Source organism: Salmo salar, chromosome 07, assembly GCF_965601325.2.
Source record: "Salmo salar chromosome 07, fSalSal1, whole genome shotgun sequence".
Taxonomy (NCBI): Eukaryota; Metazoa; Chordata; class Actinopteri; order Salmoniformes; family Salmonidae; genus Salmo; species Salmo salar.
Window position 1 is genome coordinate 21,945,708 of NC_138297.1, and position 27,492 is coordinate 21,973,199.

General features: G+C 44.3%; 1 protein-coding gene across 13 annotated transcripts in view; it reads left to right on the plus strand.

Annotated features, from left to right (window-relative positions):
* Window positions 1–27,492, plus strand: part of LOC106608716 (adhesion G protein-coupled receptor L3) — a 314,019-nt gene that overhangs the window by 179,322 nt on the left and 107,205 nt on the right. For all 13 annotated transcript variants that reach the window (XM_045721692.2, XM_082977451.1, XM_082977453.1 and 10 more), the window contains 2 exons: window positions 21,821–22,171; window positions 25,432–25,535. In XM_045721692.2, the coding sequence (XP_045577648.2) occupies window positions 21,821–22,171; window positions 25,432–25,535 (455 nt within the window). The remainder of the gene's footprint in view (window positions 1–21,820; window positions 22,172–25,431; window positions 25,536–27,492) is intronic.

Consider the following 27,492-nt stretch of genomic DNA (forward strand, 5'->3'; position numbering starts at 1 on the left):
TAAGACATGGGCATCGACCTTCATACTGAGGCTGGCATGATTTGGGCAAGGCCTGCCAGTCTTGGCCTTGTCAATAGTAACAGAGAGCTTCTTAATTGAATAAGAATGGCTAACTGGTAGATGCAGACTGACAGAGCTGCTGTTACTGGGGTTTGGAAGCTGCTGTTACTGGACTATAGCACTCCTGATGAAGTATGCTAATGTTTTCCCTATGCCTGAATTATTGGAATGCATTCATGGATGCATTGCCTTATCTACTTCCAATGCTCAGCTGCTGTTTCAGAAGCATTTTATTGGAAACGGCCATTTGCATGCTGTATAATGCCCCTCTGATGTTGGCGGCTTGGCGAAATGTCTTACCTGCTTATTACAGCCTACATGCTTATTACAGCCTACATGCATATTGCAGCCTACATGCATATTGCAGCCTACATGCATATTACAGCCTACATGCATATTACAGCCTACATGCTTATTACAGCCTACATGCTTATTACAGCCTACATGCTTATTACAGCCCAGATGCCTATTACACGTCTGATGGACTCCCTACAAAGGGCAATCATTTCCATGGTGAGGCACAGACAAGACTGTGTCTAGGGTTTAGGATTACAATAGTAATGTATTTTTCCTATGGACAAAGGCTTGCTCTGAACCAAGGGAGGGGAAACAATGGAAGCCTGTAAGGAATATAGCTTGAGATTTGCCGCATGCCAGTATCGCTCGTTTTCTAGTTCTTTGCTGGGCTTTGAATGGTGTATTGTGCATGCTGCACTGTTGTCTTTGTCACATTCAAATACAGTGTACAACCAACTTTAGATGATCTGGTAGTTCCTTGTTGTTCGGTATCCATTTTGTGTCCTGCACAACTTTCAAATTTAGCCTGAGCTTTCCCTCTCGCTTAGTAAACATGATGTTTACATCTATTCGAAGGGCAAACCTGCTTAGTTCTCACAGCGGCCAGCGGGCTGACTTGATATATCAGCCGTTCAAAACGTGGCATATAGACATTCAATTCATGTGGTGGCATTTATGCATCACGTGGTGTATGTTTTCTGTTCTCAACCAGAGGAGCCATTAATCATCTACATCGGTCTGTATCATGATCCAGAAATCATACACAGCTCACCTGTGTGGTTCCAGAGAATGACAGGTGATTCTTCACTTAAGCCTAACACCACCCCATCCATCTCCCCTGATACACGCACCAAAAAAACATAAAATATTCTGCCTAGAAGAGAAACGGAGACCGATCATCTCAGCTCTGCCTTTGTTGTTTAAGCATCTTTTTTTTCTTCCAATGTCGTGCTTGCAACTTAAGCTAACTCTTCGTCTGGCACCGGAACTATAACAGTCCCGACCGAAACTGAGTTATCAGTAGAGTTGATCAGGGCCACTGGTTTCCTTTGAAGAGTCTGAATCAGCCTGTTATCAGCAGTGTTGGAGTTCTAGCTGAGAGGCTTTTTATTATCCAATCGGCCCCAGCTCTGTCGGTTGACAATGTTCAAATCCAAACCCTAGGCTTTTTGCCCGGGAGCGAGACAATGTGTCCTCCTTGTGAATCTCTTCTTCCTCCTTCACTCCCCTCCTGCTCTCTCTCCTTTCAGCCGCTCAACGGTCATTTTGACAGTGCAGTGCAACAGAAGCCTGACTGTCTCTGGCCCTGAGAAGGAGTTGGTGAGCTCTTGGCGCCCCTCATTTCAGGCTTGACAGGGAACTGTTGTTTGTTGTACCACTGTGTGCGTTTGCACATGCACACTAGGTGTGTGCACCCAGGTGTGCTTGAGTATATCCTTGTAGCTTAATTTGTATGTATGGAAGAAGCTGAGTGGGCGAGCGGGGGGTGTGTGTGTGTGTGTGTGTGTGTGTGTGTGTGTGTGTGCAAGCGTGTGCGACCACGTACCAGTGCATATGGCCTTCTGCCAGTGACATGTGACCTCTACAACTGACCTCTCTAGTCTCGGGGAGCCGGGATGAGGAATTAATTACCCAACAATACCCAGCCTCTATCCATTATGACCTCATCACGTCAGATGATATCAGGGTTTTACCGAATGTGTCCATGCAAAATATACCACGGAGACCCACTGACCGATTTGTGGGCCTGCCACAAAAGGCTCATTAAACAACATCATCATTTACCTTCCCGCTCCACTACATGCACAGCATTCTGGGGGGGATCGTGTGACCAAAACACATCGGAGGGTGTGTATGGCTTACCGCTGCATGAATTGTGTCATTATAGAGAAAGGATGGATTGAGACAGCAAAAATAGTGTATCTGTTGAGCGCCGTTTGATTGGTATGAATGGGTGTTGTGATGGATATAACTGGGTTAGTTTGCTTATAAGTATGTCGTAGGCTTTGCTTTTGACCTGATGTTTTGAGGATCTAACGTTCACTTAGGTACTGTGATATTCATGTATAACGATATGTAATATGCAGTTAATGAACTAATTCAAAGAATCATATAATGATAAACGCTTCAACATACTGTACGTCAATCAATGAATCACCACGTGGAGCCTTTCTCTTTCAAAGTCCCTGTTATGTAAGTGGTAGCATCAGTGGTGTAAAAGTACTTTAAAGGGCATCTGTACTTTACTATTTATATTTTTTCCAACATTTACTTTTACTCCTTTACATTCCTGAAGAAAATAATGTACTTTTTACTCCCATACATTTTCCGTGATACCCAAAAGTACTCGTTATTTCGATTGCGCAGGCAGGACAGCAATATGGTCCAATTTATACACCTACAGTACCAGTCAAAAGTTTGAACCTACCTACTCATTCAAGTGTTTTTCTTAATTTTTACTATTTTATACATTGTACAATAATAGTGAAGACATCAAAACTATGAAATAAGACATATGGAATCATGTAGTAAGCAAAAAATTGTTAAACAAATTAAAATATATTTTAGATTCTTCAAAGTAGCCACCCTTTGTCTCGATTTCAAGATCGTGTAAAGCTGTCATTCTCTCAACCAGCTTGATGAGGAATGATATTACAACAGTCTTGAAGGACTCTCATGTGGTGGTCCTCATGAGAGCCAGTTCCATCATAGTGCTTGATGGTTTTTCTGACTGCACTTGAAGAAATGTTCAAAGTTCTTGAAAATGTCCGTATTGACTGACCTTCATGCCTTAAAGTAATGATGGACTGTCATTTCTCTTTGCTTATTTGAGCTGTTCTTGCCATAATATGGACTTGGTCTTTTACTAAATAGAGCCATTTTCCGTATACCACCCCTACCTCACAACTGATTGGCTGAAACGCATTAAGAAGGAAAGAAATTCCACAAATTAACTTTTAACAAGGCACACCTGTTAATTGAAATGCATTCCAGGTGACTACCTCATGAAGCTGGTTGAGAGAATGCCAAGAGTGTGCAAAGCTGGGTGGCTGCTTTGAAGAATCTCAAATATAAAATATATTTAGATTTGTTTAACACTTTTTTTAGTTGCAACATGATTCCATATATGTTATTTCATAGTTTTGATGTCTTCACTATTATTGTAGACAATAGTAAATATAAAGAAAAACCCTTGAATGAGAGGGTGTGTCCAAACTTGACTGGTTGTTTGCTTCTATAACAGCCTCCACTCTTCTGGGAAGGCTTTCCACTAGATGTTGGCAGGCCAATCAAGTTATTCCACACCGATCTCGACAAACCAGTTTTGTATGGACCTCGCTTTGTGCACAGGGGTGTTGCCATGCTGGAACATGAAGGGCTTTCCCCACTGTTGCCACAAAGTTAGAAGCACATAATTGTCTGGAATGTCATTGTGTGCTGTAGCATTAAGATTTCTCTTTACTGGAACTAAGCTCCTCCTCCACCAAACTTTACAGTTGGCACTATGCCAGGTAGTGTTCTCCTGGCACCAGCCAAACCCAGATTTGTACGCTGCATTGTCAGATGGTGAAGCGTGATTCTTTTGTCATCTATGCATAGTCACTTTAATAACTCTACCTACATGTACATACTACCTCAACTAACCTGTGCCCCCGCACATTGACTCTGTATCGGTACCCCCCTGTATATAGTCTCGCTATTGGTATTTCACTGCTGCTCTTTAATTACTTGTTACTTTTATCTCTTCTTATCCGTATTTTTTTTAAACTGCATTGTTGGTTAGGGGCTTCTAACTATGCATTTCACTGTGAGGTCTACACCTGTTGTATTCGGCGGATATGACTGGTTTGATCACTCGAGGACACGTTTCCACTGCTCCAGAGTCCAATGGCGGCGAGCTTTACATCACTCCAGCCGACACTTGGTATTGCGCATGGTGATCTCACGCTTGTCTGTGGCTGTTTGGCCATGGAAACCTATTTCATGAAGCTCCCGATGAACAGTTCTTGTGCTGACGTTGCTTCCAGAGGCAGTTTGGAACTCGATAGTGAGTGTTGCAACTGAGGACAGACAATTTCTATTTGCTTCAGCACTCGGCTGTCCTGTTTTGTGAGCTTGTGTGGCCTACCACTTTGCGGCTGAGCCGTTGTTCCTCTCAGACGTTTCTACTTCACAATAACAGCACTTGCAGTTGACCGGGGCAGGGCAGAAATTTGATGAATTGACATGGAAAGGTGGCATCCTATGAAGGTGCCATGCTGAAAGTCACTGAGCTCTTCAATAAGGCCATTCTACTGCCAATGTTTGTCTTTGGAGATTACATGACTGTGTGCTCGATTTTATACACCTGTCAGCAATGGGTGTGGCTGAAATAGCCAAATCCACTATTTTGAAGGTGTGTCCACATACTTTTGTATGAATAGTGTATATACTTATATAAAAAAATCTTTAGGATTTCTTGATTCTGATTTACAGTACCTTGTCTATTGATTGAAGTGAATCCCAGGGGAAGTTTGAGCTTCAAGATGTACCTCTAGAACACGTAGCCAAGCAGAAAGGTGTGAACACAGTTCAAATATTAACAATGAAGGATTATTGAGTTTAGCCGTTCACTGACCAAGTCCATATCTTGTTATGCTCGCTCTCCTTCCAACCCCAAAGCCTACATCTCTTCTTTTGATCTCACCGATATGTGAAGTCTTCTAGGCGGCTAGACCGCCGTTATTGAAATGGAAATGATCGGTCATAAAAAGTGGATTCATTTCAATATAATGGGCCCATTCCTGAAACCGAGTGTCTATCTTATCTAATTGTAACTGCCTTAAAGCCTTGAGAAACAAAGGAAAAGACTAATTAGCCAGGAAGGACTGGTTTGAAATGAAGCACATAACTCTGTCTGAGGTGGAAACATATGCAGGCGTCATGGCGTGTTGCAAAGGAGTGGTGTTTTCTAAGAAATCTGTAGCATGTAAAGAAGTCTACAGGATGAGGAAGGTATTGGGGTTAGTTTTTATATGAATGAAAGAATTTGGAGGGTCTAAAAGATTTGAGCGTGTTTGGCTGAAGTTAACAATTGGCCTCTGACATTTGAAACAATCACTTTTTCTTGGTCTGGATAGAGGGTTTCAATTTTGAACTGCATTTCTTAAATTGGACTAAAGATGGTGGTTTAACGATGGTCATAGGTGCATCTCTAATAAGAAAAGGAAGAACAGCTGCACTCTATTTGATTACTGCTGAAGAATATTGGCAAAAATGTTGCCATTAAACATCAACATGTCAGAAAGTATTTGGAATTGTTCTTATTTTCGTGTTTTCTCATTCCTCTGACATCATTTGTACTCTGCACCTTTGGAAGTTTGCTGGATGTTCTTTGTACCATATTTTACAATTTAGTCATTTAGCAGAGGCTCTTATCCAGTGCGACTTACATTCATCTTTTTTTATTTTTTTATTTAACTAGGCAAGTCAGTTAAGAACAAATTCTTATTTACAATGACGGCCTACCCTGGCCAAACTCCAATACGGACGACGCTGGGCCAATTGTGCTCTGCCCTATGGGACTCCCAATCACGGCCGGTTGTGATACTGCCTGGAATCGAACCAGTGTCTGTAGTGACGCCTCTAGCACTGAGATGCAGTGCCTTAGACCGCAGCGCCACTCAGGGGCAAGATGGGACAACCACATATCACAGGTATAGTACGTAGACTTTTCCTCAAAATGATTATCAGCAAAGTGAGAGCTAAACTCAGCAAAAAAATAAATGTCCCTTTTTCAGGACCCTGTCTTTCAAAGATAATTCGTAAAAATCCAAGTAACTTCACAGATCTTCATTGTAAATGGTTTAATAAACACTGTTTCCCATGCTTGTTCAATCAACCATAAACAATTAATGAACATGCACCTGTGGAACGGTTGTTAAGATATTAACAGCTTGCAGACGGTATGCAATTAAGGTCACAGTTATGAAAACTTAGGACATTAAAGAGGCCTTTCTACTGACTCTGAAAACACCCAAAGAAAGATGCCCAGGGTCCCTGCTCATCTGCGTGAGCGTGCCTTAGGCATGCTGCAAGGAGGCATGAGGACTGCAGATGTGGCCAGGGCAATAAATTGCAATGTCCGTACTGTGAGATGCCTAAGACAGCGCTACAGGGAGACAGGACGGACAGCTAATTGTCCTTGCATTGGCAGACCACGTGTAACAACACCTGCACAGGATCGGTACATCCGAACATCAAACCTGCGGGACAGGTACAAGATGGCAACAACAACTGCCCGAGTTACACCAGAAAAGCACAATCCCTCCATCAGTGCTCAGACTGTCCGCAATAGGCTGAGAGAGGCTGGACTGAGGGCTTGTAGGCCTGTTGTAAGGCAGGTCCTCACCAGACATCACTGGCAACGTCATCTATGGGCACAAACCCACCATCGCTGGACCAGACAGGACTGGCAAAAAGTGCTCTTCACTGACGAGTCGCGGCTTTGTCTCACCAGGGGTGATGGTCGGATTCGCGTTTATCGTCGAAGGAATGATCGCTACACCGATGCCTGTACTCTGGAGCGGGATCAATTTGGAGGTGGAGGGTCCGTCATGGTCTGGGGCGGTGTGTCACAGCATCATCGGACTGAGCTTGTTGTCATTGCAGGCAATCTCAACGCTGTGCGTTACAGGGAAGACATCCTCCACCCTCGTGGTACCCTTCCTGCAGGCTCATCCTGACATGACCCTCCAGCATGACAATGCCACCAGCCATACTGCTCGTTTTGTTCGTGTTTTCCTACAAGACAGGAATGTCAGTGTTTTGCCATGTCCAGCGAAGAGCCCGGATCTCAATCCCATTCAGCACGTCTGGGACCTGTTGGATAGGAGGGTGGGGGCTAGGGCCATTCCCCCCAGAAATGTCTGTGAACTTCCAAGATGCCTTGGTGGAAGAGTGGGGTAACATCTCACAGCAAGAACTGGCAAATCTGGTGCAGTCCATGAGGAGGAGATGCACTGCAGTACTTAATGCAGCTGGTGGCCACACCAGATACTGACTGTAACACATTATTCAATTTCTGTTAGTCACATGTCTGTGGAACTTGTTCAGTTTATGTCTCAGTTGTTGTATCTTATGTTCATACAAATATTTACACATGTTAAGTTTGCTGAAAATATACGCATTTGACAGTGTGAGGATGTTTCTTTTTTGCTGAGTTCAGAAGGGGGTGAGGGGGAGTCAAGTGCAAGAGTTGATCATGAAAGTTTGAGAAGTGTGATTATTTCAGATAATATTTGAAGTATCCTATTTAATTTAGGGTTTCAGTACATGGGCAGGGACTCTGCTGTCCTAGCATTAGGGGGAAGCTGGTTCCACCATTGGAGTGCCAGGACAGAGAAGATCTTGGAGAGGGCTGAGCTGGAGCTGCCCTCCCGTAGTGGTGGGAGGGTCAAGAGCCCGGAGGTGGCGAAATGGAGTGCACGGGTTGGGATGTAGGGATGAGCATAACCTGAAGGTAGAGAGGGGCAGTGCCTCTTGCTGCTCCATAGGTCCATGGTCTTGTAGTGGATGCAAGCTTTGACGAAGCCAGTAGAGTGTGCAGAGGAGTGGGGTGACATGGGAGATCTTGGGAGGGTTGAAAACCAGGCGGGCTGCAGCATTCTAGATAAGTTGCAGGGGATTGATGGCACAAGCGGGGAGCCCAGCCAACAGCGAGTTGTATTAGTCCAGACGGGATATGACAAGTGCCTGGATTAGGACCTTCTCCACTTCTTGTGTTAGGTAGGGTCGTACCCCATGGATGTTGTAGAGCTTAAAGCTGCAGGAGAGAGTCACTGCTTTCATGTTTGCAGAGAACGACAGGGTGTTGTCCAGGGTCAGGCCAAGGTTCTTTGCACTCTGGGAAGGAAACACTGGAGTTATCAACCATGATTGAGATTTCTTTGAGTGGGCAGGCTCCGTCTTGTTGAGCTTGAGGTGGTGGGTCGACATCCAAGTTGAGATATCAGCCTGGCATGTAGAAATACCTGGGTGTCATATGGGGGGAAGGAGAAAAGTATTGGAGTTTTGTCCTCATAGCAATTATAGGAGAGACCATGTGAGGATATGACAGCGCTAAGTGACTTGGTGTATAGAGAGAAGAGGAAAGGGCCTAGAACTGAGCCCTGGGGGACACCAGTAGTGCAGACACAGATCCTTTCCACTTGGTGACGTGGAGAGGATCAAACCTACTTTTTATCCTACACTACTTTTGAAACAAAAATCTCTCCAAATATTTTGCTCCTCTCCAAGTGTACTTGTCTTTTGGCCAATTGAATCATAACATTCGGAGGTTTTACTGACCTAGTGAAGCTTGAAATAGGAACACTAAACCGACATAGCAAAAGTAAATAGGTCACTCAAGCCCTGCACCACACTCCTATCTCCAAGGCCGTTTGTGGTTTCTTTGTTCTGAGCAGAACCTTTTAGGCATTCAAGGCAACCATGTATATGGTTAAGGATGACTCCCTCTAAGAATAAAAAGTGAAGACAACATTTCTATTCACATAGCCGCTGAACTTGAACCCTGATCTTAATTTTTTTGCTCCTAGATAAAATGAGGAACCGACAGAGCACAACAAAATGTCCTTGTAAAGGTGGTGAGATGAGACTTCTCCCAAAACATGAGTCTCTACTGACCCGTTTGTCCTTCTGTAATTGCTTCATGCGAAATACACAACTTTGCTCAAGGACATAGTCGAGCTTTCTTTATTTCTCTGCCCTCCTCTGCCTCTTATAGCGGACTGTGGGAACAGGTTTTTGAATAAGCGTATCCCTAACAACATGACTTAGAATAGCCAAGCAGTTTATTAGCCAATAGCCAAGCAGTTTGCTGGACATCATGTAACCATTATTTTATTTCATGACTCACTAGGTGATGTGCTGGTTTTTATAGAAAATAATAATTATATATATCTATATATCTATATATATCTATATCTATATCTATATCTATATATATATATATATATATATATATATATATATATATATATATATATATATATATAAAATAAGTTTTATTGTCACAGTGAAATGTGTTGTTTTACGGGTTCAGCCATAGTAGTACGGTGCCCCTTGAGCAAATGTAGGCTTAAGTGCCTTGCTCAAGGACACATCGGCATATTTTTCACCTTGTCGGCTCGGGTATTCAAACCAGCAACATTTCAGTTACTGGCCCAACACTCTCACCGCTAGTCTACCTGCCGTGTAATAATTCCAGGCGCCCAATAATTTTCTAACCATAATTCCTGGCTCTCAGACAACCTACTGTAGTGACTGATTTTTATTTATTTTTTTACCTTTATTTAACTAGGCAAGTCAGTTAAGAACAAATTCTTATTTACAATGACGGCCTAGGAACAGTGGGTTAACTGCCTTGTTCAGGGGCAGAACGACAGATTTTTACCATGTCAGCTCAGGGATTTGATCTAGCAACCTTTTGGTTACTGGCCCAACGCTCTAACTACTAGGCTACCTGCCGCCTGTGATGTCAGTATTGCCCTATAACTAGGGGAAAGAGCACAACTAAATCTTTCAGAATTTTGTGAATCGTTGATAGATTTTCAACCACTTAATTTCATCCTTTTCCCGTAAAGGGGTTTTATAACTCAACGCTCTTATACAAGAATCGGCAACTTGGAGCATTGCGTGACATTGCAAGAGCATTAGGCCTACTTCTTATTCGAAATGCAGATGTAGATCTGCTATTGGAGCATTGTTAGTTTGCTATGTGGTGAACTCATCTTTGTATGGTCATGGTAGCAATAGTCTCATTGAGAAATTTGAAAAAGCTATTATTTGAGGGTCTGTTCATTGGTCAACATTGACCTGGGTTTGGGGTCATGGTTTGAGGTCATGGTTGGTATGTGTTGCCTGCTTCCTCTTTGAAAATATCTCTGCAATATTAAAGGGGCAATCTGTAGTTGCTACATCCATTTTTGGACTTATAAAAGAATGATATACCCATGGATTCTTGATTCATGAGCTAACTGTGACACCCTGTCAGAACCCAGAAGAAAAGCTTGTTTTACTCCATTGTTTGTAAACATTGTACATATAAAGAAACACTGTATAACCTCTAAACATGGTTAAAATGATCATTTTGATACCATGGATGGTCAGTCATTGCATCCATAGCTCTGTCTATGAAATTGAGGTGATACATTTCTCCAGGCCCATCCCTCTGCTTTTTTACCAAAACCAAGATGGGGTGTCTACTTTGTTTCCACTGCAGATTGGCCCTTTAAGTATCTGGCCTGTAAATAAAAAATGGGAAAGTGATAGCGTAATACGGTATCACAAATACTGACTTAACAAGGTCCCAGGGAATTTAAAATGGCCATCCTGAATGCTGACAATCATTTAAATGTTTACATTTTAGTCATTTATAAGACACTCTTAACCCTAGTTGCTCTTGTATGTCGCTCTGGATAAGTGCCCTGCTCAAAGGCACATCGACAGATTAGTTTGCCTATTTTTCTCCAGACATAGTGCTTTGCATTCAGGCCAAAGAGTTACTTTTTTGTCTCATCAAACCACAGAATCTATTGCCAAATGCTCTCGAGTCTTTCACGTGCCTTTTTGCAAGCTCCAGGCGTGCTGTCATGTGCTTTTTTCTCAGGAGTGGCGTCCATCTGTCCACTACCCCATAAAGCCAAGACTGGTGAAGTGCTGAGACTGTTATCCTTCTGGCAGGTTCTCCCATCTCAGCCAAGGAACTCTGTAGTTCTGTCAAAGTGGTCATTGGGTTCTTGGCCACATCCCTGACCAATGTCATTTCTTTTGTTTATTAGGGGGTAGATCAGATTTAATATTGCAGATAGATTGTACTGTAGCTTCCATCAATATAATTGCCTGCATAATTTCCAATCCCCCATATATATATATATATATAAACTCAGCAAAAAAAGAAACAGCCCTTTTTCAGGACCCTGTCTTTCAAAGATAATTCATAAAAATCTAAATAACTTCACAGATCTAAATTGTAAAGGGTTTCAACACTGTTTCCCATGTTTGTTCAATGAACCATAAACAATTAATGAACATGCACCCGTGGAACGGTTGTTAAGACACTAACAGCTTACAGACGGTAGGCAATTAAGGTCACAGTTATGAAAATTTAGGACACTAAAGAGGCCTTTCTACTGACTCTGAAAAACACCAAAAGAAAGATGCCCAGGGTCCCTGCTCATCTGTGTGAACGTGCCTTTGGCATGCTGCAAGGAGGCATGAGGACAGCAGATGTGGCCAGGGCAATAAATTGCAAAGTCCGTACTGTGAGACGCCGAAGACAGCGCTACAGGGAGGCAGGACGGACAGCTGATCGTCCTCGCAGTGGCAGACCACGTGTAACACCTGCACAGGATTGGTACATCCGAACATCACACCTGCGGGACAGGTACAGGATGGCAACAACAACTGCCCGAGTTACACCAGGAAAGCACAATCCCTCCATCAGTGCTCAGACTGTCCACAATAGGCTGAGAGAGGCTGGACTGAGGGCTTGTAGGCCTGTTGTAAGGCAGGTCCTCACCAGACATCACTGGCAACAATGTCGTCTATGGGCACAAACCTCCCGTCGCTGGACCAGACAGGACTGGCAAAAACTGCTCTTCGCTGACAAGTCGCGGTTTTGTCTCACCAAGGGTGATGGTCAGATTCATGTTTATTGTCTAAGGAATGAGCGTTACACTGAGGCCTGTACTCTGGAGCGGGATAGATTTGGAGGTGGAGGGTCCGTCATGGTCTGGGGCGGTGTGTCACAGCATCATCGGACTGAGCTTGTTGTCATTGCATCCTCCTCCCTCATGTGGTACCCTTCCTGCAGGCTCATCCTGACATGACCCTCCAGCATGGCAATGCCACCAGCCATGCTGCTCTTTCTGTGCGTGATTTCCTGCAAGACAGGAATGTTAGTGTTCTACCATGGCCAGCGAAGAGCCCGGACCTAAATCCTATTGAGCACGTCTGGGACCTGTTGGATCAGAGCGTGAGGGCTAAGGCCATTCCCCCCAGAAATGTCCGGGAACTTGCAGGTGCCTTGGTGGAAGAGTGGGGTAACATCTCACAGCAAGAACTGGCAAATCTTGTGCAGTCTATGAGGAGGAGATGCACTGCAGTACTTAATGCAGCTGGTGGCCACACCAGATACTGACGGTTACTTTTGATTTTGACCCCCCCCCCCCCCCCTTTGTTCAGGGACACATTATTCAATTTCTGTTCGTCACATGTCAATTGTTGAATCTTGTTATGGTCATACAAATATTAACACATGTTAAGTTTGCTGAAAATATATGCAGTTGACAGTGAGAGGACATTTCTTTTTTTGCTGAGTTTATTTATATATACACACACACACAGTACCAGTCCAACGTTTGGACACACCTTCTCATTCAAGGGTTCTTCTTTATTTTTTACTATTTTCTACATTGTAGAATAATAGTGAAGACGTCAAAACTATGAAATGACACATATGGAATCATGAAGTTACCAAAAAAGGGTTAAACAAATCAAAATATATTTTATATTTGACATTCTTCAAAGTAGCCACCCTTTGCCTTGATGACAGCTTTGCACACTCTTGGCCTTCTCTCAACCAGCTTCATGAGGTAGTTCCTGGAATGCATTTCAATTCACTGGTGTGCCTTCTTAAAAGTACATTTGTGGAATTTATTTCCTTCTTAATGCGTTTGAGCCAATCAGTTGTGTTGTGACAAGGTAGGGTTGGTATACAGAAGATAGCCCTATTTGGTAAAAGACCAAGTCCATATTATGGCAAGAACAGCTGAAATAAGTAAAAAGAAATTACAGTCTGTTTCTTTAAGACATGAAGGTCAGTCAATACAGAACATTTCAAGAACTTTGAACGTTTCTTCAAGTGAAGTCGCAAAAACCATCAAGCGCTATGATGAAACTGGCTCTCATAAGGACCGCCAAAAAAATGCTTCACAGAGTTCAACTAACAGACCCATCTCAACATCAACTGTTCAGAGGAGACTGTGAATCAGGTCTTCATGGTCGAATTGAAGACGAGACTTGCTTGGGCCAAGAAACATGAGCAATGGACATTAGAACGATGGAAATCTGTCCTTTGGTCTGATGAGTCCGAGATTTTTGGTTCCAACCGCCGTGTCTTTGTGAGACGCAGAATAGGTGAATGGATGATCTCTGCATGTGTGATTCCCTCTGTGAGTCATGGAGGAGGAGGTGTGATGGTGTTGGGATGCTTTGCTGGTGACACTGTCTGTGATTTATTTAGAATTCAAGGCACACTTAACCAGAAAGCTACCACAGCATTCTGCAGTGATACGCCATCCCATCTGGTTTGCGCTTAGTAGGACTATCATTTGTTTTTCAACACGACAATGACCCAAACACATCCAGGCTGTGTATGGGCTATTTGATCAAGAAGGAGAGTGATGGAGTGCTGCATCAGATGACTTGGCCTCCACAATCACCCGATCTCAACCCAATTGAGATGGTGTGGGATGAGTTGGACCGCAGAGTGAAGGAAAAGCAGCCAACAGGCGCTCAGTATATGTGGGAACTCCTTCAAAACTGTTGGAAAAGCATTCCTCATGAAGCTGGTTGAGAGAATGCCAAGCGTGGCTGCTTTGAAGAATCTCAAATATAAAACATTGTTGTTTTTTAACACATTTTTGGTTACTACATGATTCCATATGTGTCATTTCATTGTTTTAATGAATCCACTATTAATCTATAATGTAGAAAATAGTAAAAATAAAGAAAAGCCCTTGAATGAGTAGGTGTGTCCAAACCTTTAACTGGTACTGTACATATATTTTTAAATATATTTTCCTTTATTATTTTCCACTAACCCTTCCACCCCTCCCCTAATTGGACTAAACTAATGAACAACAACACTTAGGCTTCTACTTCCAGCTGTTACATACTATATACATTTCACGGACACAATATAATTTACAATTTTTTAGTGTTTTTAGTGCTGTCCTTCCTCTACCCTCAACCTCTCCCATCTATTTCTGATGTCCATCCAGTTCTATTTGCCATATATTTTTTAACTGTGCTGTTTCACAAATGTTCTGAACCTATATACATTTTACAGACACAGTATATTTTACTTTTGTTATCTTGTTGTTATTAGTCCCAACCTTCAGTTCCATTCAACCCCTCCCATCTCTCTTAACACCATCTGTATTGGATTTCTGTTTGCCATATTTTTTTCAACTGTGCTGTGATGCTTCATAAAAGTTCTGAACCTTTCTATTCTCATAGTTTCTACAGATTGTAAATTATTCATTTTTTTGTTGCTAAAACGATTATATTATTGATCGATTTGACTATGACTTTTCAAATCACCAAGTATTGCTATCTGAAGCGTTAGCTCCAGATAAATGTTGCAATTCTTCAGCCATTCCTGGCCCTGCGACCAAAACAAGCTACATATGGACAGTACCAAAATAAATGATCTAATGACTCTGTCTCTTCGCAGCAAAATCTGCAGAGCTGGGAAGGTCTTTCTTACCCGGTTTCTCAATTTGGTCGGACGGTCAGCTCTAGGAGTCTGGCTTGTTCCATATTTTTTTTAAATATCCCAATGATGGAGACCACTTTGCTCAAGGAAACATTCAACACGCTAGCAATTATTTTATACCTTTCCCCAGATATATGCCTCATCACAATTCTGTCTCTGAGATCCACGAACAGTTCCTTAGACTTCATGGTATAGTTTCTGCTCTGAAATGCACTGTCAACTGTGGGACCTTGTATAGACATGTCTAAACAATTGAATTGGCCACAAGTGCACTCCAATCAAGTTGTAGTGACATCTCAATTTGGAGTGTCACAGCAAAGGTGTGTGAATACTTATGTAAATGAGATTTCAGAATTTCACTTTCTAAAATATTTTCAAATTGGGCTATTGTGTGTAGATGAGTGATTTTAATTGTTTTATTACATTTTGAAAATGTAGAATAAGTCAAGGGGTATGGATGCTTTCTGAAGGCAATGTAGGCCGATAGGGCTCTGGTCAAAAGTTGTGCACTATATAAGGAATAGAATGCCATTTGGGACATACCCATAGCCCTCAGGCCAAGAGAGGTCCTTCACAATGCGTTTCAAGCGAAATTGAAAGCAGCCTAGCCACCCAAGTGTTCGCGTGTGATACGAGAGATGCGCATCGCTATCCCTTAAAAATGGCTGAATAAATAGAAAGCGTCATTAACAAGTGAGGTAGATGTAACGTTGTGCTCTGGGATATGTTCCCCTCCATCACTCCATATGATCATTTCTGCGGAAGGAGCCGTTGTGCATTGTAGCACAGATTAACGTTAATGCGTTACTGTCATTGTTGATGGCGATGCTAAAGTCTTTGACGAAGGGAGACATGTTAGACCTATTTCTGCGTTCGTTCTCTTTTGATTGGCGGGTAGAAGAAGAGTTATATGACACATTAGGGTGGGTGGGTGTGTGGGTGGGTGCACATGTACACAATGTGTGTTATTAACAGTGGCTGTATACGTTTAAGTATGATGTGCACGTATGTTTTGTGAGCAGGCAAAAGTGCTATAGGATGTCATTAAATGTTCATTACGATTAGGGAAAACGGTGCCTCTGTGCCTCCTGTTAGTTTGATTAAATAGGATGCTTGTCAAGATAGTCTTTATTGATGGAGTAGCCCCACAGCAGTCGACGGATACCTAGGGATCTTAAAAACACTTCAACACACTGTTTGTTGGAGAGAATAAAGCCTTGAAACTGTTTTTTACCACTAGAAAGAAAAAAATACACATTTAATCAAATAGCGGGATACTTTTGTTTGTTGTTGAATGTCACTGAATGTGTTTCACTGCTGATTTGTAATTCTTACCCTTTAATCAAGGACTTATTTAGACCTGGGACACCAGGTGGGAGTTAATTATCAGGTAGAACAGAAAGCAGCAGTAGTCCAGACCTCTGGACCTCCAGGCTGAATATAAATACCCCTACCATAGGCTTACACATTGTCAATGTAACATGCTTCACACTTACACAAAGGCCCCTGTACGACTTTATTTACTTTTTAAGCTATTTTCTACCTTTATGGAACAGCTAGAGAGAGAGAGAGAGGATGACAGTGGGAAAAGATGGAGAGAGGTTGTGTCAAAGGGTAGTAGGTTGTCACTGTAGATGGTTGTGCCAGAGGCTGCAGCATTACCGCTAGACCAGCCAGGCCACACAAAGGACCCTGTTTTCGTCCTGTATTATCCCCCTTTATTGTAGGATGGTATCAGCATCATCGATCATGCTTGTCACTTTTGCTGCACTTAACTATTTGTAGAAGAGCAAACGCCTGCTTCATGATTGCATTTGGAATATATTGCCGCATCAGAGTGGCTATGGGAACTAACCTCTATTCTCCAGAGAGCTAGGTTTCCCTAGGGTTCTACCTCCTATATCCTGGGGCCCACTAAGACACAAGATAATGGCCACAGAGGTGAGAGTTAGAGGGACAGCTCCCTTATAACAGGAAGGGTGTGTGTTATTGTCTTCCTCTCTCGGTGTGTGTGTGTGTGTGTGTGTGTGTGTGTGTGTGTGTGTGTGTGTGTGTGTGTGTGTGTGTGTGTGTGTGTGTGTGTGTGTGTTGTCATTGATTTGCCTGCCCTCTCCCACTGTTTGCTGGAGTGTTATGAGGCCTGACCTTTCCATCCTGGCCCTAACCATTTACAGCTAAGCTTAGACCACACAGTCATAAGATGCTTGTTTCTGAATACAATCAGGGAGGGGAGGGAGGAGAGTTGAGGTGGGCTTTAGCTGAAATGATTGATGAGCATATCATGGGGGATTGTAATGATGTGGTGGGGGTAGGGGGGTGTGTTTGTTTGTGTGTGTGTGGTGGGGGTAGGGGTGTGTGTTTGTAGATCTGCCTACGGTGTGTTTGCCTTTGTGATTGCTGAGGTGTACGTGGGGGTGGTGGGGGGGGGGGGGGGTTGTTTGTGTGTGTGTGGTGGGGGTAGGGGTGTGTGTTTGTTTGTGTGTGTGTGTGTGTGGTGGGGGTAGGGGTGTGTGTTTGTTTGTGTGTGTGTGGTGGAGCTGGGGGTGTGTGTTTGTAGATCTGCCTACGGTGTGTTTGCCTTTGTGATAGCTGAGGTGTACGTGTGGGGGGGGGGGGGGGGGGGGGGGGTGTTGTGTTTGTGGAATCAAACCCTTAACCCAAGACCACAGGGAAACAAGATCATAAGAGAATCTTTAATGTCTATCTGCGCTTGTGGTGTACGGGTCAGCTGTTTGGTCACCCACCCCTGCAATTGCTAATAACCCATCCATAACTGCCCGACTCTGTGATAAAGTGAGGCCCGCACCTGACCCTAGACCGCTAATATAGAAAATGCTCTGAGAGGGCGGAATGATTTGTTGTTGGGGTGCAGGATTTACTTTTGCCTAAATTTTTCTACTTATAATTTCCGCCATTTTGGTAGGCTATTTGTTAGTCAACTTGTCTATAATTAAATACATGCAGCATATCTTCTGTGATTATGTTGCCTTAGAAGATTAAATAAACCCTCGCTCACCAGAATGTCATAAATCGACAATATTCAACAAAATCGACAAAAGCTTTGACAAAGGCCTTGAGGACAATACGTAAAGCTTAATTAAGAACAGTAAAACTGGCAAGAGCTGTGTGGGTTTGTCTGTTCTTTCATAAATCGATAGAATGAAATGAATGCTTCAATCTACACAGAACAAAAATATAAACGCAACATGTAAAGTGTTGGTCCCATGTTTCATGAACTGAAATAAAAGATCACAGAAATGTTCCATACCCACAAAAATATTATTTCTCTCAAATTTTGTGTACAAATTTCTTTATATCCCTGTTGGTGAACATTTCTTCTTTGCTAAGATAATCCATCCACCTGACAGGTGAGGCATATCAAGAAGATAATTAAACAGCATGATAATTACACAGGTGCACCTTGTGCTGGGGACAATAAAAGGCCACTCTAAAATGTGCAGTTTTGTCACTCAACATATTGCCACAGATGTCTCAAGTTTTGACGGAGTGCACAATTGGCATGCTGACTGCCGGGAATGTCCACCAGAGCTGTTGCCAGAATGTTCATTTTTCTACCATAAGCCAACTCCAGCATTGTTTTAGAAAATCTGACAGGACAACCAACCGGTCTCAAATGCAAACCATGTGTATTGAGTCGTGTTGGCAAGGGGTTTGCTGATGTCAACATTGTGAACAGAGTGCCCCATGGTGGCGGTGTGGTTATGGTATCTATCGGCATGCATAAGCTACGGACAACGAACACAATTGCATTTTATCGATGGCGATTTGAATGCACAGAAATAGCGTGAGGAGATCCTGAGGTCCATCGTGAGGCCAATTTTTATTTTCTTTTTAAAGTATCTGTGACCAACAAATGTATATCTGCTTTCCCAGTCATTTGAAACCATAGATTAGGGCTTTTTTTTATTGACAGATTTCGTCATAGGAACTGTTTTTATATTTTTGTTCAGTATAGTTGACATCAGTGAAGTTTTCTGTCATCTCTGCTTCTTTCATGGAGCAAACATTACTGGCCCTCCCTTATCTTTATTTTAAACTCTCCATTTCGCAGCTTTTCTCTTATTGAATTAAACAACGACATTGTCCTTTTTGCCTCTGTAGATTGACATGTACTTTTTCTGCCCGTTCCCAAAAGCATTTGGCGATTAGCGTGTAGGCTGTTTGGCACGCGTACACTTAGGCCCTAAAGCTTATAGGCTTACACACTAATGCCAGATAGCCTAAAAATAATGAAAAAAACATCAATGTACCCTATAAATAAATAAGTTGTACACGAACGATACATTTATGAATTTTTTATGAGTTGTTTTCTCTTTATTCAACCCACCTGGCACCCACCCGACCTTCATCCACAAAATATTTCATGACTCTAAACCCGCCCGCTCCGCAGATATAACCACGGGGACTGCGGGTTGAACCCACACATCACTAATCCGCGTCGCGGGGAGACAAAGAAAAACAATGTCATATTTACGACACCATTGTCTTCCTCCCCCCCCCCCTAGAATCACACAGCTACAATACTGTTATGCAGAAAGGCTTGGTATGTACACAAACACACATTTTAAATACTTTTTTGAATCCATAAATAACAGTACATCATAAAGGATTCAAACATTTTTAAAGGTTTTTGATGCAAGGACACTTAATGAAACAAAAAGCACCTTCTCCACCACACAGCTAGGCTCCCCCATAACGGCTGAAACACAGCAGTACCTTCTCCACCACACAGCTAGGCTCCCCCATAACGGCTGAAACACAGCAGTACCTTCTCCTCCACACAGCTAGGCTCCCCCATAACGGCTGAAACACAGCAGTACCTTCTCCTCCACACAGCTAGGCTCCCCCATAACGGCTGAAACACAGCAGTACCTTCTCCTCCACACAGCTAGGCTCCCCATAACGGCTGAAACACAGCAGTACCTTCTCCTCCACACAGCTAGGCTCCCCATAACGGCTGAAACACAGCAGTACCTTCTCCACACAGCTAGGCTCCCCCATAACGGCTGAAACACAGCAGTACCTTCTCCTCCACACAGCTAGGCTCCCCCATAACGGCTGAAACACAGCACTACCTTCTCCTCCACACAGCTAGGCTCCCCCATAACGGCTGAAATACCTTAGTACCTTCTCCTCCACACAGCTAGGCTCCCCCATAACGGCTGAAACACAGCAGTACCTTCTCCTCCACACAGCTAGGCTCCCCATAACGGCTGAAACACAGCAGTAACTTCTCCTCCACACAGCTAGGCTACCCCATAACGGCTGAAACACAGCAGTACCTTCTCCTCCACACAGCTAGGCTCCCCATAACGGCTGAAACACAGCAGTACCTTCTCCTCCACACAGCTAGGCTCCCCATAACGGCTGAAACACAGCAGTACCTTCTCCTCCACACAGCTAGGCTCCCCCATAACGGCAGAAACACAGCAGTACCTTCTCCTCCACACAGCTAGGCTCCCCATAACGGCTGAAACACAGCAGTACCTTCTCCTCCACACAGCTCGGCTCCCCATAACGGCTGAAACACAGCAGTACCTTCTCCTCCACACAGCTAGGCTCCCCATAACGGCTGAAACACAGCAGTACCTTCTCCTCCACACAGCTAGGCTCCCCCATAACGGCTGAAACACAGCAGTACCTTCTCCTCCACACAGCTAGGCTCCCCATAACGGCTGAAACACAGCAGTACCTTCTCCTCCACACAGCTAGGCTCCCCATAACGGCTGAAACACAGCAGTACCTTCTCCTCCACACAGCTAGGCTCCCCCATAACGGCTGAAACACAGCAGTACCTTCTCCTCCACACAGCTAGGCTCCCCCATAACGGCTGAAACACTACAGTACCTTCTCCTCCACACAGCTAGGCTCCCCCATAACGGCTGAAACACAGCAGTACCTTCTCCTCCACACAGCTAGGCTCCCCCATAACGGCTGAAACACAGCAGTACCTTCTCCTCCACACAGCTAGGCTCCCCCATAACGGCTGAAACACAGCAGTACCTTCTCCTCCACACAGCTAGGCTCCCGCATAAGGGTACCTAGTCAGTTGTTATGCACTACTCTTAGGCAGGCTTGCAATCTGAAGGCCACGTACGCTAAGTCTTTGTATGAACTGCAACCATTAACAACATGTGCAACAGACTCCATTACATTTAACTCAGGGTGTAAAATACAGAAGGGATCACGGTTTGCAGGGTACCAGATTGTTAGGTTGTATTTTGTTGGTAGAACTTCCAGCCTCACCTTAACAGTAAAGGTGAGCATGTCCTCACCAATGGCAGCATTCTGGTACATGGAATGGGAGACAAAATGGTCAGCACAGTGCAGAGCACCAAGTTTCCCCTGCAGCCTCAGGCCAGTCCAGTGCTGCCGTAGCTACATCCGTCTGATACCGAGGAGTGTAGTCCTCGATTTAGGATGAGATGGTCCATCATGGGTGACAGAAGCCTCCACAACAACACAGGGGTCTGCAACAACTGCATCAGAGGCAGTCACACACAAACGCGCACATACACTCACACACACAGGTGGAAATGGATGCCTGTGTGCTTGTTCCTAGCTGTGGGAGTCTACCAGCTCCTCAGTAGAAACTGAGCCTGCACAACCAAGCAACACCTGCCAGATCCAATTGATCCAGTTTGAACTATCTCCTCCTAAACTGACACTGGAGATAGGAACGATTGAACCCCTCTGAGTGTTTTTGCGCTGACCCTGAAATAAATTAGCCTCTCAGACCTAAATGTAGTGTGACTGAATAAATAAAGAAAATACATTGCTCAGAATCTCTTTTTTTCTCTTTCTCTATCCCTACTCCATTTTGAAGGCTGTTATTTCTCCCTCAACTCTTTTTTTTTTCTCGGTTTACTGATTCTCTTTCTTTCATCTCTCCTGCTACAGAATCGTCATCATCTGTGATCGTTTTTATGGATACCACGACAACGCGGACTACAACTCGACCTGCGACGGTTTCCATGACAACCACGCCAACAACCAGCTCCACCACAACCACCAGGGCCTCTGCGACGACCTCCGTTGCCCAGCGACCGCGCACCACCTCGACTACCCTGCCGCCGCCATTGCCGCCAGCAGAGGGCAATGTCCCAGAGGGCAACACAAGATCGTCCCCGTCCTCCAAGCTCCCCAACGTCGGCATTGAGTACTGTAACCCCATGATCATGTCAGACGTGTCCTGGCCCAAGACCAGACAGGGACTGGTGACCAGGCAACCATGCCCAACTGGAACGATAGGTAATGGGTTTGTTCTACTTAATACTGTGGTTAGCCTGCAGCAGGATGGCATTTATTGTCATGAATCTTGACCTGGAGGCGTCTCTGCAGAGGGGTGACTAGCTTGCATACCCACAAAGTTGTAAAATCAGATTTTGAACCTAACCTTAACCAGACTGCTAGCCCTAATGCTTAACTCCAACCTTAAGTTAAGACCAAAATGTCATTTTTTGTTTTCATGAATTTTTATGATATAGCCAGTTTTGACTTTGCAGCTTGCCCATTTAACGGAAATCGCTCAGTTCTGCCTCCAGGACAAGATTCATGACAATAAACGTCAACCTGCTAGCCTGCGTCTGAAATGGCATATTCACTGGGCCCTGGTAAAAGTACATAGACCACTATAGGCCTACACTATGGTCATGTACAGTTGGTAGTTGTCAAATATAGCAACTCACTATCCGGGGTTGAATTATCTGACAGTGTAACAAACGTGAGTTTAATTGTTATATGTGTTGCATATGTTTATGTTAATTATGGCATCAAACAACTGCTTAAAGCACTGTGTAGTACAGGCAATGTAGGGCATGTCTGAAGTATCACCAAAATAGATTAGTGATCCCTGCGGGACTCAAACCCACGACCTTTCTATCGCCATGCTTTTACCAACTGACCCCACTGTATGGAATATTGAACATTGTGCATAAGGATGCCAATGGTCATGAGCCATGAGTCTGGCCCTCAGAGACAAACTAGAATCCTCTGCGAGCTCCTGAATTGGCCCCTCAGGAATGGTGCTGATCATAAAAGACAGAGCTTTCCCCTTAAATCTGCTCTTTCTCACTGGGGGTGAATTTCCAAATGTAGTCATGCAGTTAACTCAATTAATAGTGAACCCCCCCCCCCTTCAATTTGTCGTCAAACACATTCTGCCGTTGATTTTCTCAACTCTGTACGGCTACCAATATTCAACTCATTATGAAAGCATATTGAAGTGTGACGTTTGGCTCGCCTGAATGTTTTCCTGAAAGTTATTTACAGGAATGTTCTGTTTGTATGTATCCTCCCATGCCTTATGTTTGACTCGCTGAGAGTAGAGAAGCTAAAGATGGCAACGGTACAGGACGTATGGAACCAAGACGTGGAATCCTCCCCTATGCTTCTTCAATCCAAGGAAACAATTAGCCAAATTAATTAACACTAAAATGTTGTTGTGTGTGTGTGCTCTTTAACGAGGACCAGGCGCTTACTGTAGATCGTAAGGCGCCACGTCACTAGTTTCTTCGTCTCCTCCTGTGCCAACTGGTATCAGGTCAAAAGGAATGGATACCAACATATTAAGATCCAAAAAGGTCAAGAGCCTCTGATATTAAGGGAAATAGTTTTGGAGTCAATAGTAAGCATAGATCTACATGGAGAGAGTGATATCAAAGAGAGATGGAAGAAATGCATGTGAATGTTGCCATTAGAATCAGTATCAATGCATTAGAAGATTTGTGTTGTAACATGGTGCCCACGTTGGCAAGGGTGTCAGTGGTTGTGTCCCAGTGCTGCTCAGGGCCCCTATTCACAAAGTAGCAAACTTGAAGTGCTGAAATAGGGCCAGTTTTGCTGTTGAGATCATAATGAATAAGATTATATGGAAAGGAGTGGGTCCTGATCCTAGATCAGCGCTACTATTTTTAAGATACGTTTTCATCACAAGCCCAGAAGTATTGCAACCAGGTTTGGGGACGGTCTTGTCTCTCGCCTTCTTTTCATCATTACCTGGCGACACCAGTCCCCGCGACGTGGCCCCTCGAACGCCTCTGGCGTATGGCACAACAAGAGGGACACAAAACCACCGAAGTAGAGGACGGCTTTGAGTTTCCTCACAGGCTGTCTTTGAAAGTTCCTTGAATCCCTACCATATCTCTCTCTCCAACATTCTCTCCCTCTTTCTATCTTTTCTGTCTTTCTCTCCCTCTGTCTTTCTCTCTCTCTATCATTCTCTGTCCATCTTTCTCTGTCTCTCTCACTCTATCGTTCTCTCTTCATCTTTATCTCTCACTCTGGCAGGTTGAGGCCTATCTGATAAACCCATCAAACGTTAGGAAGTCCAAGGAGGAACGGGAAGGAAATTGTGTGTCAGTCAAGTTGATATCAGTTAATGTTAGCAGTCTGTCTCCCCCTCCTCTCTATATCCCATGGACATGAACCAATCGGAGACTAGTGTTTTTCTTCCCCAGTCATGGAGTTGATAGTTTAAAAAAAAATACACAATTGCAGTTTATACACAGAGTGAATATAAACACTATCAATGGCACAGCCCACATTATGAACTTGTCCTGTTTTCCTCTATCTGTATCCCTTTAAAATGCGATGCAGGCCAAATGACACCCTATTCCCTTCATAGTGCACTACTTTTGACTAGGGCCCACAGGGGAGTGTGAGTTTAAATAGACGCAATCACCGTTTATACGCAGAGTTAGTAAAAGCACTAATAGGGGCGTAGTCCCATTTCTAACTGACCCTTTTTCAGAAGCCCTGTGTGACCCAGAGGCCACACACACACACGTCGCTCCACATCCCCGTCAGTACCAGTCGTCTCCCTCAGGCAGCATTAATTGACCTTTCGTAACGAACTCCAGGATTTCTGACTTAATTGGAACACAGTTTGCAGTATTTTTGCCAGGGGTTCAACTGTCGCACCCGTTTAACACATGCAGAGGTGCGCCGACTCTTAATTACTAGATTCACACACTATCCAATATACCTCTGTAGGCCCTGAAGTGCTACCACAAAAATAAATGACTTAATTTAACATGTGTAGATGATGAAACCAGTAATTACATTCATTTTTCATATGCCCAAATATATTTATTTTAACATTAAGTTTAATTAGTTTTAAGAACATGGTAGTTTGATTGGGAAATTGATATTTCGGGGGCAAAGTCGTGACATGCACATTCATACGGACAAACACCAACAGATTGTATGAGGATGAACAATGAAAATAAAGACAAAGCAGTTGCGAGAAAACAGTCGTTTCGAAGCATGCATCTCGCAGTGGAATAGTTTTTTTTACCCTGGGGGATTGTTGGGTAACTGAAGCATGGTCTTCAGAGTAGTGAACCCTAATTCTGCCCTCAACTCTCCCCCTCCAGACATATGTTCAGGGGACCAACCTTTGTTTTCAAACCAACATGGTAATTGTCGTTGGTAGCATAGCGTTAATCTCCAGGGATAGCTTTGATATATGCTCTATTGTCTCTAACTCTGAGTGTTGTTTTCTTCCACAGGCGTGGCCATGTATCTGTGTATGGGGCCCGAAGGATACTGGGACCCCCAAGGGCCCGACCTCAGCAACTGTACGTCCCCGTGGGTCAATGTCATCACCCAGAAGGTAATGGGGCCCCAAGAGGCCCAACTCACAGATGCACGCACACTCGCGCATGGACACACACTCCGCGCTTGGCAATTCACACTTGTTCACTTGGCAACAATGGAAACTTCTTCGACCAAGGGGATACTACGCCCATCCTCTAGGACAGGGCCACTGTGTTCCACTGGTTTTCTTTGTCCGTGCTGAGAAGAACTTAGTCAATTAATGTCCACTCACTATAGACCCAAGGACAACAGTTGAAAGCAGCTGTCTTAGAACACTTTCCTCCCTACTGCATTGAGTTCACAATGTTGGCCAATACACCCACTACCCAATTGTGCCCCCCCCCCCCCCCCCCCCCCCCCCCCCTCCTCATTCTGCCATTTTCTTTAGGCCCAGAGGGGTCTATCTCATTCCCCGGATGAGAGTTACTCGAAGAGCTCCACACATTCTGTGTTTAAATCTATAATGGAGTGGCGCTCACAGAAGATGTGGTTATTGGGGCTACAGCAGTAGCGCTAGTAGTAGTAGTAGCATCACTATCCCTGTTTATGAAATGCATCGGATCTCACAAAATTTGCAGGAGCCCGAGGCATGCGGGCAATAACACTTATAATCCACTCCAGAGCAGCAAATCGCAGCCCCTTAACCAAACAGCGCTTTGTGGATATGGATTCACAGGTGGCAAAACAAAGTGAGCGAGAGAGGGAGGTAAATAGAGAGAGAGGGAGGTAAATAGAGAGAGAGGGAGGTAAATAGAGAGAGAGGGAGGTAAATAGAGAGAGAGGGAGGTAAATAGAGAGAGAAGGAGGTAAATAGAGAGAGAAGGAGGTAAATAGAGAGAGGGAGAAGGAGGTAAAGAGAGAGAGAGAGGAGGTAAAGAGAGAGAGAGGTAAAGGAGAGAGAGGTAAAGAGAGAGGGGTAAAGAGAGAGAGAGAGGGAGGGAGGTAAAGAGAGAGAGAGAGGGAGGGAGGTAAAGAGAGAGGGAGGTAAAGAGAGAGAGAGAGGGAGGTAAAGAGAGAGAGAGAGGGAGGTAGAGAGAGAGAGAGGGAGGTAGAGAGAGAGAGAGGGAGGTAGAGAGAGAGGGAGGTAGAGAGAGAGAGAGGGGGAGGTAAAGAGAGAGAGGGGGGAGGTAAAGAGGGGTAGGTAAAGAGAGAGAGAGGGAGGGCGGTAAAGAGAGAGAGAGGGAGGGCGGTAAAGAGAGGGAGGGAGGTAAAGAGGGAGGTAAAGAGAGAGGGAGAGAGAGGGAGAGAGAGAGAGAGAGAGAGAGGGAGGGAGGTAAAGAGAGAGAGGGAGGGAGATAAAGAGAGAGAGAGGGAGGTAAAGAGAGAGAGGGAGGTAAAGAGAGAGAGAGGGAGGTAAAGAGAGTGAGGGAGGTAAAGAGAGAGAGAGGTAGAGAGAGGGAGGGAGGTAAAGAGAGGGAGAGGGAGGGAGGTAAAGAGAGAGAAGGGGGTAAAGAGAGAGAAGAGGTAAAGAGAGAGGAGGTAAAGAGAGAGAGAGGGAGGGCTGTAAAGAGAGAGGGAGGGAGGTAAAGAGAGAGAGGGAGGGAGGTAAAGAGAGAGAGAGGGAGGGAGGTAAAGAGAGAGAGAGGGAGGGAGAAAAGAGAGAGAGGGAGGGAGTTAAAGAGAGAGAGGGAGGGAGGTAAAGAGAGAGAGGAGGGAGGTAAAGAGAGAGAGAGGGAGGGAGGTAAAGAGAGGGAGGGAGGTGAAAAGAGAGAGGGAGGTAGAGAGAGAGGGGGAGTTAAAGAGCGAGAGGGAGGTAAAGAGGGGGGTAAAGAGTGAGAGGGGGGAGGTAAAGAGAGAGGGAGGTAAAGAGAGGGGGTAAAGTGAGAGAGAGAGGGAGGTAAAGAGAGAGAGAGAGAGAGGGAGGTAGAGAGAGAGAGGTAGAGAGAGGCAGGATGGTAAAGAGAGAGAGGTAGGGAGGTAAAGAGAGAGAGAGGGAGGGAGGTAAAGAGAGGGAGGGAGGTAAAGAGAGAGAG